This window comes from Ranitomeya imitator, chromosome 7 (assembly GCF_032444005.1).
Source record: "Ranitomeya imitator isolate aRanImi1 chromosome 7, aRanImi1.pri, whole genome shotgun sequence".
Lineage (NCBI taxonomy): Eukaryota > Metazoa > Chordata > Amphibia > Anura > Dendrobatidae > Ranitomeya > Ranitomeya imitator.
This window is the reverse complement of record NC_091288.1, coordinates 31,440,627-31,462,691: the sequence shown is the minus strand read 5'-3', so window position 1 is coordinate 31,462,691 and position 22,065 is coordinate 31,440,627. Positions and strand designations below refer to the sequence as shown.

General features: G+C 45.5%; 1 protein-coding gene across 1 annotated transcript; it reads right to left on the bottom strand.

Annotated features, from left to right (window-relative positions):
• Nucleotides 1-292: 292 nt before the first annotated feature.
• On the bottom strand, nt 293-15,970 carry DAPL1 (death associated protein like 1). The gene is made up of 4 exons (XM_069732996.1): nt 15,814-15,970; nt 7,414-7,510; nt 5,419-5,479; nt 293-511 (listed from the first exon to the last, which is right to left on the bottom strand). The coding sequence occupies exons 1-4, from the start codon at nt 15,869-15,871 to the stop codon at nt 392-394; spliced, it is 336 nt and encodes a 111-aa protein (XP_069589097.1). The 5' UTR covers nt 15,872-15,970; the 3' UTR covers nt 293-391.
• Nucleotides 15,971-22,065: the final 6,095 nt, after the last annotated feature.

The following is a 22,065-nucleotide window of genomic DNA, read 5'->3' as shown; positions in this document are numbered from 1 at the left end:
CTTCTGAACCTGCAGTCCTTCATAGGTGGGGGGGGGCTGTGAGTCTAAGAGAGAATAATGATATTTTGACAATTTATCCAACAATCAGTTGGATCCAAGTAAGTTTGGATTCAGAGCTCCGGCCTCTATAGCTCCATTACTCCTATGATTTTTGACAGTTTGCCATTTTCTGTCAAGTTCATTCTGTAGACGGACATGTACTTTACTGCAGCCCCCCAGCATTAGTGGCAGCTGCCCCTGTAGTAGAGCTTTAGTTTGGAACATCAAGTGAGTGACTGGAGAAGACAATAGGTTATTTTAAGTGCTTTTGTTTTTTAATAACCAGTACAAAATTATATTTATACAAAGATTGGACCCCCCTGTTAGTGGACCGTCCGCAGGAAGGTCGTCTCTAACATCTGCGTGGCTGCTGGATAATTAGCTGTTTTTTGGGAAGGATGAGCTTTTCCACGGTGGGTCTGGGCTTCTGGTGAGCAAGTTGTGCCGCTTCTGCAGGAAATTCGTGGCTGAGCTGCAGGTACAAAAAAAAAAACAAAAAAAAAACCTGGATTAATATAAAAAAGGACACTTTAAACGCCCTTCACCAACTTGTAATTGCTGCATTGTAAAGTCCTATATGGAGGCAATACAGATTAAAAAAAAAAAAAAAAAAAATAGATAAATAATGGATGGGGGGGAAGGGGGGTGCAAATCTTTGTCTTTATCAGGTTTTCGCTATGGTTTTAGGTGGCGATTGGACGGGGGTGGGGCTGAACGTGCAGGAATGAAGGCACTTAATTAGAATACAACTGCCTACTCTATTCTCCCCACCCTGACCGTGCCAGCCACACAGTCCCCCCCATAATGCCAGCCTCAGTGCACGGTGTCTATTCCTTGCATGGGTGCAGGAAGATGGAAGATACATGGGAACAGTCACAATGGGCGCCTTACAGTTTAAGGTGGCAACCCCCACCCAATTTTAAAAAGTTGGTGTGGCACCGAATACAGTATGTGTCCCCATTTTCAAACTACGCTTACCCTACTTTCGGCCACTCCTTTATATACGCCCATATAGAAGTATTGCTCCTAGTGAACCCCATTAGGGTATGTGCACACGCTGCGGATTTTGCTGCAGGTCCGCAGCTGTTTCCCAATGTGTTTACAGTATAATGTAAACCTATGGGAAATGAAATCCGCAGTGCACATGCTACGGAAAAAAAAAAAGGCACAGAAATGCAGCGATTTACATTCCGCAGCATGTCAATTCTTTGTGCGGATTCCGCTGCGGTTTTACACCTGCTCCAATAGAAAACTGCAGGTGTAAACCTGCAGTGGAATCCGCAAGACAAACTGCAGCGGTTTTGCACTGCGGATTTTTCAAATCCACTGCGGAAAAATCCGCAGCCCTCACAGATACGTGCACATACCCTTACGGTCCCCACAGTGATCCTCATACACTACGATGCCCCCATATCCCTGCTCCTCTGCGACTGAGCTGGTCTCTGCTGTTGAACGCGTGACCTGGGGGTCCCTCAGTCTCTACTCAGAATGAATCCAGGATCTGACGGTTCCCTGCACCACCCCCTGTACTAAACTGCACTGGTGTCCTGACATCGTACACACAGGTGAAGTCAGTACATACCCCAGACCTTCTGTTCTGTGACAGCCCCCCAAATTCAGGACAGTTGGGAGGCATGGATATGTGGTGCTCACCCCCATTCGGTTTGCAGAGAAATTCATCCAATATAAAGTCTTTATTTCTTAGAGCACCTATTATGAGGCGAGGAGAGATCCTGTAAGGATCCAGCTAGTCAGCGAGAAACACATCGTAGACCAGGCCTCAGAGACCAAGATGCGCTGATAAGCGAAGAGACTGGATTTTTAGCCATTATCCTGTGGGACTTCAGTCCCCATTATCGTTTTTTCCAGCACCGGATGAGTGCAGCTGCTCCACGGATACAGACGTCAGCGCAGAGTTTGCCTGTTATTCATTCTATCAGATCTCACAATGAGGAGATGCCGACATCAGAGCAAATCCAATCTTCTGTGAGCGACAATATAATCTGTCCACCATAGCAAAAGCGCTGATTGCAGTACCAGGTGCCTATGCTACATACACGGCCGGGTAGGGCAGTGGATATCTCTCCATAAACTCATCAGAAAAATGGCCCATTGTTTAAGTCAGGCTTTATTGTTAAAGATGACCCGACACCAGTTTGAGTATGTTAAACTGGTCACATCATTGATTAGTCACTGCAGAGCTGAGCAAAACATTTAATTATAATTTCTCATCTCCATTGTGGAGATAGAGACTTGTCAAATTTAGAGCTGACTTTTGCCAACACTAGAGGGGCAATTACCTTTTCCCCCGCATGACATTGCCCAATCATAAGCAGGAAGGGTCATGCAGGGGGTGGGGGAGGGAGGAGAAATCATTCTCCCCTTCCGGCGCCTTTCTCGCTCCTTGCGACCCTCTAGTCTCAAGAATGCATTGTGGCAATGACCGCTGATGTAGTAGACTCATGAGACCACTACGTCATCACGTGTTATTGCCGTAAGGCATTACTGGGAACGGAGACGTACATATATACGTGGCCCGATCCTAATGCATTGGGTATTCTAGAATGCAGAGCACAGCCCTCGCAGTATACAAGAATGTGGGCACCAAATCCCTGTTAAAAAAAAAAAACAATTAAAAAAAAAAATTGTTATATACTCACCTTCCGTCAGCCCCTGGATCCAGCCGAGGCCTTTACTGATGCTCCTCGCGACGCTCTGTTCCCAGTAAATCCTTGAGGCAATAACATGTGATGTAGCGGTCTCACGAGACAGCTATGTCATCAGCAGTCATTGCCACAATGCATTCTTGGGACCGCAGCGTCGCAAGTAGTGGGAAAGGCGCTGGAAGGAGAGAATGATTTTGACGTGCACCCAAACAGTGGTTTACCCCCACATATGGGGTACCAGCATACTCAGGACAAACTGGACAACAACTATTGGGGTCCAATTTCTCCTGTTACCCTTGCGAAAATAAAAAAATTGCTTGCCAATACATCATTTTTGAGGAAAGAAAAATATTTTTTATTTTTATGGCTCTGCGTTGTAAACTTCTGTGAAGCACTTAGGGGTTCAAAGTGCTCACCATGTATCTAGATAAGTTCCTTGGAAAGGGGGGGGGGTCTAGGTTCCAAAATGGGGACACTTGTGGGAGGTTTCTACTGTTTAGGCACATCAGGGGCTCTGCAAATGCAACATGACCACCTGTATGCGGACAACACTCAGATCAGCCTCTCTGGCCCAGATGTCACCTCTCTGCTGTCCAGAATCCCAAAGTGTCTGTCAGCCGTATCCTCCTTCAGCTCCCGCTTCCTTAAACTCAATGTAGACAAAACCAGATTCATCATCTTTCCCTCACCTCACGTATCCCCCCTACCTGATCTATCTATTATGGTAAGTGGCATCACGCTCTCACCCGCACCTGAAATCCGCTGCCTCGGGGTAACTCCCGACTCTGCCCTGTCCTTCAAACCTCAGGTCCAAGCTCTTGCCACCTCCAACTCAAAAATATTGCTAGAATCCGTTCCTTCCTCAGCCCACAATCTACTAAAACTCTTGTGCATGCCCTCATCTCCCGCCTCGATTACTGCAACACCCTCCTCTGTGGCCTCCCCGCTAACTCTCTTGTACCACTCCCGTCTGTCCTCAACTCTGCTGCCCGGCTAATCCACCTCTCTCCTCGCTACTCCCCTGATTCACCCCTCTGCAAATCCCTCCACTGGCTTCCAATTCCCCAACGAATCCAGTTCAAACTACTAACACTGATCTACAAAGCCATCCACAACCTGTCCCCTCCCTATATCTCTGAACTAATCTCCCAATATCTTCCCTCACGTAATCGCCGATCCTCCCAAGACCTCCTACTCTCCTCCAAACTTATTCGTTCCTCACACAACCGCCTCCAAGATTTCTCCCGAATATCCCCCATCCTCTGGAATTCCATGCCTCAACACGTCTGAATAATAAATATTTTTATTACACACATGCCATGAAAAAAACATGCCCTTAGAGTGACAGAACAGGCAGGGCCGGCGCACCTTGGCAAATGCCGGGGCCCTAGAGAGAGGGGGGCCCACTCACGCTGTCAGATACAGCTAGGAGAGCAGAGCAGGAGAACATGCTCTCTCCACCCACAAAGTCACTGCTGGCTGCCTTCTCTCTTAACCCCCATGTGCCAGCTCTGACACAAGCATCTTCTCACTCAGTGCAGCCAGGCAGGCACATAGGGGTTAAGAGAAGGCAGCCAGTGTGACATTGTTTGTGGGTGGAGAGAGCACGTTCTCCTGCTCTGATCTCCGCCCCTGGCTGACTGCAGTGCTGCTGAACTTATGAGGCAGATTCCGGAGGAGCTCCTACCAGTGCCTGAGTGAGTGGCGCTGCTATATACTACATGGGCAGCTATATACTACGTGGGCTGTGTTATATACTACATGGCTGTGTTTATATGCGATCATGAATCGTGGTATGTGTTAAAGGGGGGGCCCACTGAGACTCTTTCGCCCGGGGCCCTCAAAAACCTGGAGCCGGCCCTGAGAACAGGCCTTCATCTTCTAGACATTTAATGATAGACAGCAATTCTCTCCTCCAATCTGACCACTGGCAGTTACTGTGTGGAGCAGAGCTGTGTGTCACTACAAACAAAGCTGCAAGAGGCATTCGTAATAGCACATACTGTAGCTCTGCTTAAGGGTATGTGCATACGTTCAGGTTTTTTCCGCGATAAAAACACATTATAAACTGCAGACATATGCATCCTATCAATTAGAATGCATTCTGCAATTTTTGTGCACATGCGTTTTTTTTCCCGCAAAAAAAAAAAAAAAAAAACACTATGTTCATTAATTTTGCAGATTTTGTGTTTTTCCCGCTATTCTATGCATTTGGGAAAAAAAACAACGAAAAAACGCATGCGGATTTCTGGCAGAAATGTCCGTTTTTTTGTCAGGAAATTTCTGCTAGAAAATCCTGACGTGTGCACATACCCTTAATCTACACAATAGATGCCAGCAGTGAGATCATGGAGACGAGCAGGGCTGCCTCTCATTACCTATTCTAATATTCTATAAGGGCACTTTTTTCCTCCCTCCCCACAACCCTGGGGGTGCAAGATGACAACCCCCAGACAAGCATCTCTGCCAACACCCCCTTGGTACTCAAATTAGGACCCAATCTCTCGCTTCCACAAACACCACTCCTGTAGACAGGAGATATCTGGTATTGCAGCAGTAGGTGACAAAACAAGGAAGGAGAGGCGAGATGTGGAGCAGTTTCTGGAAAATAGGCCAAGTTATCCCCCCCGTCCAATCACATTTGTGGTATTGGATGAGGCAGATTCATTGTGAAACAGACAAAGACTTATAGAAAGTGTAAGCAGACACCGACCTTCTCTAGAGCGCCAGGAAGAAGATTCATGGTTTGTACTTTCGGCAGGTTCACCACAGAGCTGTCAGAGGAAGGAGAGAAGACATGGTGTAAGACTTAGAGCAACTTTCCTCCATCTAATGAGGATCAGTGAGGTGTGACATCTCACCGTGCAGTCATGACACGAACCCACGCGGAAAAGGACGGAACGTGCAGAACTTCTCCTGCATTTGGCCAATATAACACAAGAACTTTTGTGACATTCTCAGAACGGTCAGTGGCTCCGCAGACACGATGCCTTCCAAGGCGAGCAAGAAAATTACTTCTACTCAGCTTTTATGTAAAGATTATTATAATATGGAATAGTAGTTTGCACCCTACTGAGGACCTTCACCTTCTGGTGCCTTCACCCAAGATGTGACAAGAGGTCCGGGACGATGCCACATAGATCAGTAGTGCACATGACAAGTTATCATAAGCGGCACTTGTGAATTTCCATACGGTACCGTCCCATGTTGCACAATGGTGCAGAGTTTCTACAATAAAGACATGGGCGGGGGAACGCGGTCCAAACGCAAGGCATTTCTCCAAGCTTCATGGGAAGCTATGTTGTCATTTGTATGGAATGGCTTTTAGTTTTGTTTTTTTCACTTCGGTCTGTACCTTGGCACATGGATTTGATCTTGGTTTCATTCAATGGTGTGCTGACCTCCTATGGTTCAGAATGGCCGTATTTCATGGTCTATATATGGACTGCAATGACTAAACTATCCAGGGGGGGTCTCCTAACCTAAACTTGCAAGTTTGGGTCAAGAGGCCAATAGTCCGGATGTTGCAGTCCATATACAGACTGAAATATGCCCATATAAACTTGACATTACTGGAATGGAGACCCTATAAAAATCACGTACCCAAGACAACTGGAACCAAAGTCAAGATCTAACTCTGGACGAAATGTTAATTTAAGCCTCATTCACATACGAGAATATTGGACCAATAAATAAATCTCCACTTATTCCAATAGTCCGAGAATTGGACTGCATCTAAATGGCATCCAAGTGCTGTCTATTCCCACACACACACACCGACTCAGACTTGCATTCCTGATTTTGACCCAACACTCAGATCCAAGATCAGTCATGTCCTAGAGCAGTGGTCCCCAACTTTTCTGACGTTAAGAGCCACATTCAGCTCCTGTCCCACCTCACAGTAATGACAACCAAAGCCACCGTTATGGTTATAATGATAACCAAAGCTTTTCCACACAAATCACCCTGAAGCAGTATACCAATATTCAGGGATTCCCACCAAACCCCATTTAGCATTCTCCCATCACACAGTCCCAACAGTCACATCCAGCTTCAAGTACCTCCTTTGACGGGTAGCATCATCCTGTCTCCAGCGTAGCATACTTAAATTATCTCTATTCTCCCAAGACCAGTAGATGTGTACCCAGATCTGCTCTTCTCTGCTGGGCTACTCACAAAGTTCACCATTTTCAGATGTGCCCTTTATACAAGTTTACTAAATCTGGAGTTAATGCACCAAGCTGGCAGACAGCCGCGAGCCACAATTCATGGGACTGCGAGTCACATGGGGCTCCCGAGCTACAGGTTGGGGACCCCTGTCCTAGAGACTGAGTGGACCACTTGATATGCGAAAAAAGTCATAGACATAGTAATGAAATCATTAACATAAGTAAGGAGTGATCCAAGAAAGATGCACATAGAACTCGTACGGAAAAACTTGAACCCTCAACGAGGTCTTAGTCTTCAGACCTAAGACGTGATGTGTTTGTGTTTTTTTTTTTTTTATCTTGTGGTACTTGGTGCACTGCTTAACAATTTTTAAAAATGGAACACAGATTTTTTATTTTTTTTTTGCAGAATTTTTAAAAATAGCTTCTTTTCGAGCAAAAAGTGCCGGAGCCCATTTAGCGCTAAATAAGATATATACACACACACACACTTATGCTGTACACGCCTTCATGCACAGTACCGCTGCATAACTCCATACCTTGGTTTTTCAGGTGCAGTTTTCTTTGCATTTTTTTCTGGTGTAACATTTTCTTCATTTCCTTGTTTTTTGGAGACTCGCATTCCTCCAGCTTTAACTGGAAAGAGAAAAACCCAATGTAAAGAACCAAAAGCTAAGAAAGAAACAGCAAACAAAAAAAAAAAAATGTATATGGAAACCGCTTTATCTAGGCAGCATGGCTCGTTTGTTCCTCTCGTGCATACACTAAGGTTATGTTCACATGGAGTAAATATGTTTTGGAAAATCCAGTGTGTATTTGCTCTGGAATTTATGGCAGATTATTGTGGTTCTGGCACAGACTGGCAGTTATAACTGTCTTAGGTTTACATATAGATTAGCCACATTTCCCTGTTAAATGTGGCTAATCTATGTAAGCCTTAGACATGTCGATCAGTGAGAAAAAAAATAAATAAATAATGAATGATAAATGGAGCTTGGGCTTCAAGATGGCTCGTCTGATAAACAGATGGCCATGTGTCGATGCCACTAATTCTAAGAAGGTGTTTGTGTGGATTCTGCATCTCTTGGCAGAAACACGTGCGGATTTTGCGTTTTTTACCCCTGCGGATTTCTATAATGGAATAGGTACAAAAAATCCGCAGCATTTCCGCACCATTAGCACAGCTTTCTGTCCCGCCCCCCCCCCCCCCTCAATTTACATTATACTGTAAATCACTTGCTGATCTGCAGCGTTTCTGTACGGTAAAAAACGCTGCGGATCCGCAGGAAGTCTGCAATGTGTGCACATACCCTCTTAGCGGAGTTGCAACAATCAGACACCCAGCAATAGGTGGAAAGGTGATAACTTGTCTAGATGAGCAGGCTTGGACTGGCCCTCCGGGGGAACTGGTGAATTTCCTGGTGGCCCCCCCCCCCCACTTACTGAGATATTAATAATAGTGACGAGCAAACGTGCTCTGATAACACCTTATCACCCATGCTCGGGTGCTATCCGAGTGACTGGGGTGCAAACGGACACACGGTCTGTGAAAACACGCTGACATGTGCAGGGACACATTGATTTTAACCCCTTTACCCCCAAGGGTGGTTTGCACGTCAATGACCAGGCCAATTTTTACAATTCTGACCACTGTCCCTTTATGAGGTTATAACTCCGAAACGCTTCAACGGATCCTGGTTATTCTGACATTGTTTTCTCGTGACATATTGTACTTCATGATAGTGGTAAAATTTCTTTGATAGTACCTGCGTTTATTTGTGAAAAAAACGGAAATTTGGCGAAAGTTTTGAAAATTTCGCAATTTTCAAACTTTGAATTTTTATGCAATTAAATCACAGAGATATGTCACACAAAATACTTAATAAGTAACATTTCCCACATGTCTCCTTTACATCAGCATAATTTTGGAACCAATTTTTTTTTTTGTTAGGGAGTTATAAGGGTTAAAAGTTGACCAGCAATTTCTCATTTTTACAACACCATTTTTTTTTTTAGGGACCACGTCTCAATTGAAGTCATTTTGAGGGGTCTATATGATAGAAAATGCCCAAGTGTGACACCATTCTAAAAACTGCACCCCTCAAGGTGCTCAAAACCACATTCAAGAAGTTTATTAACCCTTCAGGTGTTTAATAGGAATTTTTGGAATGTTTAAATAAAAATGAACATTTAACTTTTTTACACAAAAAATTTACTTCAGCTCCAATTTGTTTTATTTTACCAAGGGTAACAGGAGAAATTGGACCCAAAAAGTTGTTGTCCAATTTGTCCTGAGTACGCTGATACCCCATATGTGGCAGTAAACCACTGTTTGGGCGCATGGGAGAGCTCGGAAGGGAAGGAGCGCTATTTGACTTTTCAATGCAAAATTGACAGGAATTGAGATGGGACGCCATGTTGCGTTTGGAGAGCCACTGATGTGCCTAAACATTGAAACCCCCCACAAGTGACACCATTTTGGAAAGTAGACCCCCTAAGGAACTTATCTGGATGTGTGGTGAGCACTTTGACCCACCAAGTGCTTCACAGAAGTTTATAATGCAGAACCGTAAAAATAAAAAATCATATTTTTTCACAAAAATTATATTTTTGCCCCCAATTTTTTATTTTTCCAAGGGTAAGAGAAGAAATTGGACCTCAAAAGTTGTTGTCCAATTTGTCCTGAGTACGCTGATACCCCATATGTGGGGGGGAACCACCGTTTGGGCGCATGGGAGGGTTCGGAAGGGAAGGAGCGCCATTTGGAATGCAGACTTAGATGGAATGGTCTGCAGGCGTCACATTGCGTTTGCAGAGCCCCTAATGTACCTAAACAGTAGAAACCCCCCACAAGTGACCCCATATTGGAAACTAGACCCCTCAATGAACTTATCTAGATGTGTTGTCAGAACTTTGAACCCCCAAGTGTTTCACTACAGTTTATAACGCAGAGCCGTGAAAATAAAAAATCTTTTTGTTTTCCCACAAAAATTATTTTTTAGCCCCCAGTTTTGTATTTTCCCAAGGGTAACAGGAAAAAATTGGTCCACAAAAGTTGTTGTCCAATTTGTCCTGAGTACGCTGATACCCCATATGTTGGGGTAAACCCCTGTTTGGGCACACAGGAGAGCTCGGAAGGGAAGGAGCACTGTTTTACTTTTTCAACGCAGAATTGGCTGGAATTGAGATCGGACGCCATGTCGTGTTTGGAGAGCCCCTGATGTGCCGAAACAGTGGAAACCCCCCAATTATAACTGAAACCCTAATCTAAACACACCCCTAACCCTAATTCCAACGGTAACCCTAACCACACCTCTAACCCTGACACACCCCTAACCCTAATCCCAACCCTATTCCCAACTGTAAATGTAATCTAAACCCTAACCCTAACTGTAGCCCCAACCCTAACCCTAGCCCTAACCCCAACCCTAACGGGAAAATGGAAATAAATACATTTTTTTTTATTTTTCCCCTAACTAAGGGGGTGATGAAGGGGGGTTTGATTTACTTTTATAGCGAGTTTTTTTAGCGGATTTTTATGATTGGCAGCCGTCACACACTGAAAGACCCTTTTTATTGCAAAAAATATTTTTTGCAATACCACATTTTGAGAGCTATAATTTTTCCATATTTTGGTCCACAGAGTCATGTGAGGTCTTGTTTTTTGCGGGACGAGTTGACGTTTTTTATTGAAAACATTTTTGGGCACGTGACATTTTTTGATCGTTTTTTATTCCGATTTTTGTGAGGAAGAATGACCAAAAGCCAGCTATTCATGAATTTCTATTGGGGGAGGCGTTTATACCGTTCCGCGTTTGGTAAAATTGATAAATCAGTTTTATTCTTCGGGTCAGTACGATTACAGCGATACCTCATTTATATCATTTTTTTATGGTTTGGCGCTTTTATACGATAAAAACTATTTTACAGAAAAAATAATTATTTTTGCATCGCTTTATTCTCAGGACTATAACTTTTTTATTTTTTTGCTGATGATGCTGTATGGTGGCTCTTTTTTTGCGGGACAATATGACGCTTTCAGCGGTACCATGGTTATTTATATCTGTCCTTTTGATCGCGTGTTATTCCACTTTTTGTTCGGCGGTATGATAATAAAGCGTTGTTTTTTGCCTCGTTTTTTTTTTTTTTTTCTTACGGTGTTTACTGAAGGGGTTAACTAGTAGGACAGTTTTATAGGTCGGGTCGTTACGGACGCGGCGATACTAAATATGTGTACTTTTATTGGTTTTTTTTTTATTTAGATGAAGAAATGTATTTATGGGAATAATATTTTTTTTTTTTTTTCATTATTTTGGAATATTTTTTTTTATTTTTTTTTTACACATTTGGAAAAATTTTTTTTTACTTTTTTACTTTGTCCCAGGGGGGGACATCACAGATCAGTGATCTGACAGTTTGCACAGCACTCTGTCAGATCACTGATCTGACATGCAGCGCTGCAGGCTTCACAGTGCCTGCTCTGAGCAGGCTCTGTGAAGCCACCTCCCTCCCTGCAGGACCCGGATCCGCGGCCATCTTGGATCCGGGGCTGGAGGGAGCAGGGAGGGAGGTGAGAACCTCGCAGCAACGCGATCACATCGCGTTGCTCCGGGGGTCTCAGGGAAGCCCGCAGGGAGCCCCCTCCCTGCGCGGTGCTTCCCTGCACCGCCGGCACATCGCGATCATCTTTGATCGCGGTGTGCCAGGGGTTAATGTGCCGGGGGCGGTCCGTGACCGCTCCTGGCACATAGTGCCGGATGTCAGCTGCGATAAGCAGCTGACACCCGGCCGCGATCGGCCGCGCTCCCCCCGTGAGCGCGGCCGATCGGCTATGACGTACTATCCCGTCCAGGGTCAGATAAGCCCAGGGCACCTCGACGGGATAGTACGTCTAAGGTCACAGAGGGGTTAATGTGTCTACATGAGGAAACTGTCACCACACGTACCGGAGCCACTAACGTGTGAAACAGGCCTAAGACAAGTGTGACAACTTGGTAAATGTTTAAAAAAAAATATATGGGTATGTGCACACGTTGCGGATTTCCTGCGGATCTGCAGCGTTTTTTTTTTACAGTACAATGTAAATCAATGAAAAAAAAACAAACAAAAACAAACCACCCAACGCATTAAATCTGCACCTGCGTTTTCTGTCAAGAGATGCAGAATCCGCACAAAAATTGCTTAGGCTAATCTGCAACGTGTGCACATAGCCTTAATATATTAGTAAAGTCATGGTTCTTCACTTTGATTCTTGGAGTGCTGCTTGTTTTTTTTCTTTTCTGAACAGGGGCAGCAGCATTTTTTTCCCCTCCACAGCAGCACTGCCATCTATCTGCAGTGTAGGGAAGTGCAACACAGCCCTATGTATGTGAACGGAGCAGCTCCCTGTACAGCAGTGCCACTGTAAAGCTGGAGTCACACATAGCAATATCGTTAACGAGATCATTGCAACATCACGCTTTTGGTGACGTAGCACGATCCCGCTAACGATCTCTTTATGTGTGACAGCGACCAACGATCAGGCCCCTGCTGGGAGGTCGCTGTGGAATGATCAGGTACATACTCACATTCTGATGTCTGTCACGTCCCCCGGCGTCCACAGGGTTAAAACTGCTTTCGGCAGGAGCGCTGCTAATGTGTCAGCGCCGGCCGTAAAGCAGAGCACAGTGGTGACGTCACCGCTGTTACGCTACTTTCACACTAGCGTCGGAATCTCCCCGTCGCAATGCGTCGGGGAGAGATTCCGACGCTAGCATTTAACGTACTACACAACGGAGGCAGCGGATGCATTTCTCCGGCGCATCCGCTGCCCCATTGTAAGGTGCGGGGAGGTGGGGGCGGAGTTCCGACCGCGCATGCGCGGTCGGAAAAAGCGGTCCGTCAGGAGCAAAAAACGTTATATGTAGCATTTTTTGCTCCCGACGGTCAGCAAAAGCACGACGCATCCGTCGCTCGACGGATGCGACGTGTGGCAATCCGTCGTCAATACAAGTCTATGGGGAAAAAACGCATCCTGCAAGCACTTTTGCAGGATGCGTTTTTTCTGCAAAACGACGCATTGTGACGGATTGCAGAAAACGCTAGTGTGAAAGTGTGTCAAAACGACGCATGCGGCACCATCCGCATACAGCTGCACGACCTGCGTACCTAATGTTAAATATAGAAAAAGAAAGAAAAAAAAAAAAAAAAACCAACCAGCACTCCCAATGTGAACACATGCAAGCTGCAAGCTGTATCATATAGATATAAAGAAACACAGCAGCACATGTATATGAATCTAGGCCATGTGAAAACACAGACAAATATTCGATATGAATCATACTACTCAAAAATATTTTTTCATAAAAAAAAATTTCAAAAATTTTTTTTTCATAAAACTACACATGCAAGCTGCAGTAGAGTAGGACCCATCAGAGGGAGATCACCTTGCCGCGGTTGATGGGCACACATGAATTGGCCAATTTATGCGCTAAGAATCTTCATTTTATCTATAACTGTAAGTTTTATGAAAAAATATTTTTGAGTAGTATGATTCATATCGAATATTTGTCTGTGTTTTCACATGGCCTAGATTCATATACATGTGCTGCTGTGTTTCTTTATATCTATATGATACAGCTTGCAGCTTGCATGTGTTCACATTGGGAGTGCTGGTTGGTTTTTTTTTCTTTGTTTAGTGTATGGATGTGGCTGCATCCATCCTGATCTTGCACTCCTCCCATTGACCTTGCAGGTGGCGGTAATCATCTCTACTTGCCCATAAATTGTAGGTTTAGCCCAGAGTGACATGTTTGTCCTAAGTTGTAGGCTGGTGGCCCAAGAGTGGCATGTACAGTAGAGTAGGACCCATCAGAGGGAGATCACCTTGCCACGGTTGATGGGCACACATGAATTGGCCAATTTATGCGCTAAGAATCTTCATTTTATCTATAACTGTAAGTTTTATGAAAAAATATTTTTGAGTAGTATGATTCATATCGAATATTTGTGTTTTCACATGGCCTAGATTCATATACATGTGCTGCTGTGTTTCTTTATATCTAATGTTAAATATAGGTACGCAGGCCGCATGCAGATGTAGGCGGAGCTAGCGGCAGAGGTGCGGCCGAGGGCGGGGCTTCACAGTGGAAGTCCGCCGCAGATCACGGAAACGCAAATGTGAAACCGGCCTTATGTCAACGCTGCAGTTTTTTACTTGGAACCAGAGGTGACTCCAGATCACCAATAAGCTGCAGCCTTAGAAGGAAGATAGACTTTCAATGACTGTCCAATTATACAGAAAATCTGATGGTTCAGAACCTGTCTGGTCCCTTTTAGGCTGCTTTCTTTTATATCTCCATTTTTAAAGCTGAAGTCGTAAACAGGTAAAGTTTTACTTTTATTCTACTTACACATATGTAGCAAATATTTTATATGCACATGCCTGTAATCAGCTGGGCAAGGATTTAGGCAAGCTGGAAAGCCCCCAAGGCAAGTGTTAGGATTTGTTTCAGCTTTGTGGTAGTATGCATGGGGTAGTGTGGTGCCACCTGCAGGTCATTTTTCCTTACTGCAGGTTTATGAAAATTAATGTTTAAATTGTATTTTTTGATCACATTGTGGATGTGTGGTTTGTTTGGCTATTTTCTTGCTGAAGGGGCAAGTTTACCTCTCAAATGGTGTATCATTTGTGTGTGGGTGCACTATGAACCAAGATACAAAGTAATCACCGAAATAGTTTTTTTGAAATATAGAAGGATTAAATAATGTAGTAAAAGAAAAGTGCACAAAGTAAACACTTTATTGCACACATCATTTGTGGAGCAAGTGCAAGAAGAGGTAGAATGCCCCAAGACGTCCTCGTAGAGAAAGTTTATTTGTTATGCTTTGCTTATAGAGCACCATCTTATTCCACAGCACTTTACAGACATCATCGCTGTCCTCATTGGGGCTCACAATCTAAATCCCCTATCAGAATGTATTTGGAGTGTGAGAAAATCCAAGCACAGGGAGAACATACAAACTCCTTGCAGATGTTGTCCTTGGCAGGATTTGAACCCAGAAGTCCAATGCTGCAGTGCAAACCAATGTTACATCCCATATACCTATACTGAAATTGAAACAAGAGATTTAAAAAAAAAAAAAAAAAAGAAAGTTGGCGAGTTGCATGGCAAGTATGTGACAGGCAACCATCGGAAGTCAAACATCTCCAAATGTGTTGTATTAAAAAAAAAAAAAAAATGTCTCAAATGTCACCTGAATATGTAATATGAGTAAGGTCACTAGCTGTAGATTTTGTGGGACAACCAATTAGTTTGTGAACTGAAGCAAGGAAGAGAGCTGCGTTCATGTTATGCAATATTGCTGCAGCCTCCTTCCCCCTGAAATGCAGATTTAGCAGCTCAGATAAACATGCAAGTTGGTACATGTATTACTACAAGGTTCGAGAGTTGGAGTAACTAATACAAACTTCTTACAAAAGGAGACAAAAAAAAAAAATTTGAATGTATCCCCTCCCCCAATGGCAGCAGCTGGCACCTCCCTTACGCACATCAGCGTGTGTGGTCATTAAGTTTGCAAAAAAAACAACCCCCTTCCCCACACACACACACATTATATAATAATCTTGTTGTTTTCAGTTCCACCAAGCAGCATGGACAGACATGTGCCCTGGTGCAGAGTGCCAGGGTGGCACAGACATTACTTTGCCTCGGCCGCAGTAGTTGGATACATGACTACTAGTCTTTGCCTGATGAAGAGACCTGAGTAGTCTCGAAAGCTGCAATTTGTTACCATCTTTTCAGTTAGCCATTAAAAGGTATCAACCACTGAGGACTCTCAATTCTAAATATCTGACTAGTAACAACAAACTGAACCTTTGCCAGAGTGATACAAATCCAGCTCTGACACTACAAAACCTGAAACCAGCCCCATTTGCAAAGCCCGTGCCCCCCACTCACCTGCGGGAAGGTGACCGCCCTTTAATTCGGTGACCTGCACAGCCCCCTCTTTCGCCATGCTCTCTGCACCCTGCTACTTCTCTTACACTTTGTTTTCTGCTCCCATACAGCGCAGCCCTGGGCTTTTATACAGGAAAAGGAGGAGCGGCGGGGGCCCGGGCTTTGTTCTCATTGTAATTGGGGATCAGCTGAGTCTTAAATCTTCACTTTAGTCTGATACAAAGTCACAAAGAGCATTAATCTGACAATGACAAGAGGGTAACACCACTTTGATACTTTCTGCAAGACTTTGCGGGGGGGATTTTGATGTTGGGAGCCCCCCTGAGTGGGGCCCTTCGTGTTTTGCTCGACTGTAGAACGGACAAAATACAGGAAATAGGGGCGAGGTGCTGCGGCTGCAGCAGGTGACTGCAGGGCGACTGCGCGTCTTAGGGCTGCGTGTAATTACCGGGGTCTACGAGCAACAAAAACGATGCAGAATTTTCTGCAACTGTCCCATTAATCTGAATATGGGTGATTACAGAAAGCCGAGCCCGTGCTGCAAAAATGACCCCCGCTCACGAGACGGACGGTCAGATGAAGACGTTTCTGCGGCCGACGCTTACGGTCGAGTTTTTATGTACCGTAATACTTTTTGCACAATACGACTCATTTTGTTCATGTGCAGTAATAATCGATGCTTGTGAATTGCCAAAGAGGCTCTTGTGCCCGGATAGAGCTGTAAATACAAGTGCACACGGGTAGGAGGGTTTATAATGGATTCGACAACTTTTTACCAAAATTATGGAGACCCTTAAGGCTGCCGTCACACTATCAGTATTTGGTCAGTATTTTACCTCAGTATTTATAAGCCAAAACCAGGAGTGGAACAATTAGAGGAAAAGTATAATAGAAACATATGCACCACTTCTGGATTTATCACCCACTCCTGGTTTTGGCTTATAAATACTGATGTAAAATACTGACCAAATACTGCTAGTGTGACGCCAGCCCTAAGCCCTAAAAAAAAACAAACAAAAAAAAAAACTGGCTATAGACAACTTATACGTAGACACCATGACTGGTGCTCGGCTTTGGATCTTCCTCTGCTGCTGCTTCTTTTGGGAAAAAAATTGCGTCTGCAGTCGCATCGGAAAGTCCGGACGGCGCCTTCCCGCGTGTCCACTGACGCAGGATGCTCGGGCTGGGTGTCACTCGCTACTCTGGGATAAGCCGCATTCACACAGCCATGATTCATGGACTATGAGGCTGTCAGGAGAATGGTGGTAAATCCATGCATTGTGGTCAATGCTCAGACTGCGACGCACGGATGTGTGAATCTGGGCTCAGCATAAAGCTCCTGCCTGAGCTGCAGTCCGCAGAGTTTGTCCCAGGTGAAGGCGATCAGCTCACCTGTATGAGAGTACCCGCATTAGAGACCGAGGGTGAAGATGGTCAGACCGTGGGAACAGCAAAGATCTCCAGACTAGTGATATGTCAGCATGCTCGGATGAGGTGTTATCTCAGCATGCTTGTGTGCAAACCCAGTCACTCCTGCGTGCTCGAATAATATGTTCAAGTCCCTTTGGCTGCATGTCTCGCAGCTGTTAGACAGCCACAACACATGCAGGGATTGCCTGTTTGCTAAAAAAATCCCTGCATGTGTTGCGGCTGTCTAACAACCCCGAGGCATGCAGTGGCGGGGAGTCAAACATATTTTTCAAGCATTCCGAAGTCACTCTGTTAGCACCCGTGCATGCCCAGATGACACCTTATCCCAGCACATTCGCTCATGACTAGTGATGAGCGAGTGTACTCGTTGCTCGGGTTTTCCCCAGCACGCTCAGGTGACCTCCGAGTATTTGTTAGTGTTCAGAGATTAAGTTTTCATCGCCTCAGCTGAATGATTTACAGCTTCTATGTACATGTTGCAATTTGTTGCGGTCGGCGCAGCATGAAAATGACGCATGCGGAGGCATCCGCATACATCCGCATGGCCTGCGTACCCAATGTTAAAGATAGAGTACGCAGGACGCGTGCAGAATATGGGCCTATGGGCGGAGCTTAATGAAGAGGCATGGCAGTGGGCGGGGCTTCACGGAGGACGTCCGCAGCCATGCCAAACGCTAGTGTGAAATTAGCCTAAGATGATGGATAGCACAGGCCTGAGTGGATTACCTGGAGCCTTACTATATATGTTTTATCAGATGTCAAATAATTATTTGGGGAGTACCTTAGCACATGGCGGGGCGGTGAGTGGGCACTAATAACTCAGCACATGACGGGCGGTGAGTGGGCACTAATAACTCAGCACATGGCGAGCGGCGAGTGGGCAGTAACTCGGTACATGGCGGGTGGTGAGTGGACACTAATAACTCAGCACATGGCGGGCAGTGAATGGGCAATAATAGCTCAGCACATGGCGGGCGGTGAGTGGGCACAAATAACTCAGCACATTGCGGGCGGTGAGTGGGCACTAATAACTCAGCACATGGCGGGGGCAGTGAGTGGGCACTAATAGCTCAGTACATGGCGGGCAGTGAGTGGGCACTAATAACTCAGCACATGGCGGGCGGTGAGTGGGCACTAATAACTCAGCACATGGTGGGGGCAGTGAGTGGGCACTAATAAATCAGCACATTGCGGGCAGTGAGTGGGCACTAATAACTCAGCACATGGCGGGCAGTGAGTGGGCACTAATAAATCAGCACATGGCGGGCACTGAGTGGGCACTAATAACTCAGCACGTGGCAGGCAGTGAGTGGGCACTAATAAATCAGCACATTGCGGGCTGTGAGTGGGCACTAATAACTCAGCACATGACGGGCAGTGAGTGGGCAGTAATAACTCAGCACGTGGCGGGCAGTGAGTGGGCACTAATAAATCAGCACATTGCGGGCAGTGAGTGGGCACTAATAACTCAGCACATGGCGGGCAGTGAGTGGGCAGTAATAACTCAGTACATGGCGGGCAGTGAGTGGGCACTAATAACTCAGCACATGGTGGGGCAGTGAGTGGGCACTAATAGCTCAGTACATGGCGGGCAGTGAGTGGGCACTAATAACTCAGCACATGGCGGGCGGTGAGTGGGCACTAATAACTCAGCACATGGTGGGGGCAGTGAGTGGGCACTAATAAATCAGCACATTGCGGGCAGTGAGTGGGCACTAATAACTCAGCACATGGCGGGCAGTGAGTGGGCACTAATAACTCAGCACATGGCGGGCAGTGAGTGGGCACTAATAACTCAGCACATGGCGGGCAGTGAGTGGGCACTAATAACTCAGTACATGGCGGGCAGTGAGTGGGCACTAATAACTCAGCACATGGCGGGCAGTGAGTGGGCACTAATAACTCAGTACATGGCGGGCAGTGAGTGGGCACTAATAGCTCAGCATATGACGGGGCAGTGAGTGGGCACTAATAACTCAGTACATGGTGGGCAGTGAGTGGGCACTAATAACTCAGTACATGGCGGGCAGTGAGTGGGCACTAATAGCTCAGTACATGGCGGGCAGTGAGTGGGCACTAATAACTCAGCATATGACGGGGCAGTGAGTGCGCACTAATAACTCAGTACATGGCGGGCAGTGAGTGGGCACTAATAACTCAGCACATGGCGAGTGGGCAATAACTCAGTACATGGCGGGCAGTGAGTGGGCACTAATAACTCAGCATTTGACGGGGCAGTGAGTGGGCACTAATAACTCAGCACATGGCGGGCAGTGAGTGGGCACTCCTAGTGTGATGCTGCACCTTGCTCTGGAGAACACATCATGGGCCCAGTTTTCTGCCCTGTCTCTCGTCTATTGTATGTGGGTAGTGTGACTGACTGGGAAGCAGAATATGCCGTCTTCTGCACATCCACCTATGTGCAGGCAGCTTGTACTAGACCTGCATATTTTATTTCTTACTATTTATGTGCAGCTGGTGATTTGAGAGCCGTGTCCGCCTGTAACTGCTGTAGAGGAGCAGGCGGCTTCTTCTCATGGATTGTTACAGCATATAACACAACATTGCCATCACTGACTATATCTGACCTTATGATGGGTATTTTACAGTATCAACCCATTGTATACCCCTTGTAAACTTACATGGTGTTATCTTCACTTATCCCACATCTTGTGCATTTGGGGGGGGTGTCCTTGAAGTTGGTTAAAAATTGGTCTGGGGGATCCATTGGGATATAGATTCCTCTTTTTGGAATTTAATATGGTTCTGGATTTGGTGAAATGTGGAGGGGAGTTTTGGCAAGGGTTTGTCGGATCCCCAGGAAGTTCAAATGAACATTGGAACACTTGTGGTTATGGTGTTCCCGAGCCAGTGGGGTAACAGTTGGGAGCAATTGTTGGTACATTTTATGTTCACTTTGTTTGGCAATCACCAGATTTTGGGAGCTTCAAGCACTCCTCCCAGCGTGTTAATGTTATTTATGCTTTGAAATTTTATTGTATTATTTATTGTTTGTTTTAATAAAGGCTGCTGTGGATAACTCTCTATATAATACAAAAAAAAGCAGTTACCGTATATACTCAAGTATAAGCCAAGGCCCTAATTTTGAAAAAAAAACTGGAAAAACGTATTAACTCGAGTATAAGCCTAGGGTGAGAAATGGTAAATTTAAAAAATAAAAATAGATACCAATAAAAGTTAAATTAATTGAGACATAAGTAGGTTAAATGTTTTTGAATATCCATATACAAAACCAGGGATTCAAGCTTCAGGAGGCTAATTTGCATATTCCAGGTGCCTTCTGGGAGAAGCGAAGTCTCCCTAAGCTAGAAGATCGTTGGGTACAGCCGGGACCAGCTGCTTCGAAAGCATCACCAAACCAGGGATTCAAGCTTCAGGAGGCTAATTTGCATATTCCAGGTGCCTTCTGGGAGAAGCGAAGTCTCCCTAAGCTAGAAGATCGTTGGGTACAGCCGGGACCAGCTGCTTCGAAAGCATCACCAAACCAGGGATTCAAGCTTCAGGAGGCTAATTTGCATATTCCAGGTGCCTTCTGGGAGAAGCGAAGTCTCCCTAAGCTAGAAGATCGTTGGGTACAGCCGGGCCCAGCTGCTTCGAAAGCATCACCAAACCAGGGATTCAAGCTTCAGGAGGCTAATTTGCATATTCCAGGTGCCTTCTGGGAGAAGCGAAGTCTCCCTAAGCTAGAAGATCGTTGGGTACAGCCGGGACCAGCTGCTTCGAAGGCATCACCAAACCAGGGATTCAAGCTTCAGGAGGCTAATTTGCATATTCCAGGTGCCTTCTGGGAGAAGCGAATTTTTGCCTGTAGGACATTATTGCAAGAGAGCTTGGCTGAGTAGATTACACAAGAAGGAAAACACACAGCAAGTCAGCAGGATCTAGGAGCAACATGGCAGATGTGACAACCTACATGGTGAGCTGCAGCATGTGCTACATGTTCACAGATCGACCAGAAGAAGAATCCAATTTCACCTGTCAGAAGTGTAGACTAGTGGCCCTTTTAGAAGAAAAGGTGCGGGGTCTGGAAGAAAGAATAGCAACTTTGAAACTCATCAAAGAGAATGAAGACTTTCTAGACAGAACAGAAGCATCTCTACTGGTCACAGAAGGTGCAAAAAGTGTCAGAGAACCTCCAAAAGCAGATGAGTGGAAGCATGTGACCAAAAGAAGCAAGAAGACCATGGAGAAATCACCAACCACACAACTGAAGAACCGATATCAAATCTTTGTAGAGGATGAAGATGGCACACCTAAGAATGAAGCAATACCAGCAAGCAAAAAAGAAAAGGGCACACAGCAACAAGTGACAGCAAAAAGTACAGCCAAGAAGCAACGAAGAGTGGTGGTGTTGGGAGACTCACTACTGAGAGGCACCGAAGCAGCCATCTGCAGACCGGACATAACTGCAAGAGAAGTATGCTGCCTTCCAGGTGCGATGATCAAGGATGTGACCGATAGGATACCAAAGCTCTTCAGCTCCAAGGACGTCCACCCATTTCTTCTGATACATGTTGGCACCAATGACACGGCAAGGAAGGACCTACCGACAATCTGCAAGGACTTTGAAGAGTTGGGGAAGAAAGTAAAGGAACTGGATGCACAGGTAGTTTTTTCTTCTATCCTTCCAGTAGACGGGCATGGCACCAGGAGATGGAACAGGATCCTTGATGCAAACAACTGGCTAAGACGATGGTGCAGACAACAAGGATTTGGATTCCTGGACCACGGTGTGAATTACTGGTATGATGGACTCCTCGCCAGAGACGGACTACACCTCAACAAACCTGGGAAACACAC

Excerpts from the sequence above, each read along its gene's own strand:
- DAPL1 (XM_069732996.1), bottom strand. The coding sequence starts at position 15,871 with ATGGCGAAAGAGGGGGCTGTGCAGGTCACCGAATTAAAGGGCGGTCAC. Across the intron at positions 7,511-15,813 it reads GGGCGGTCACCTTCCCGCAG|TTAAAGCTGGAGGAATGCGA; the intron begins GTGAGTGGGGGG and ends TTCTCTTTCCAG. Across the intron at positions 5,480-7,413 it reads ACTGCACCTGAAAAACCAAG|CTCTGTGGTGAACCTGCCGA; the intron begins GTATGGAGTTAT and ends TTCCTCTGACAG.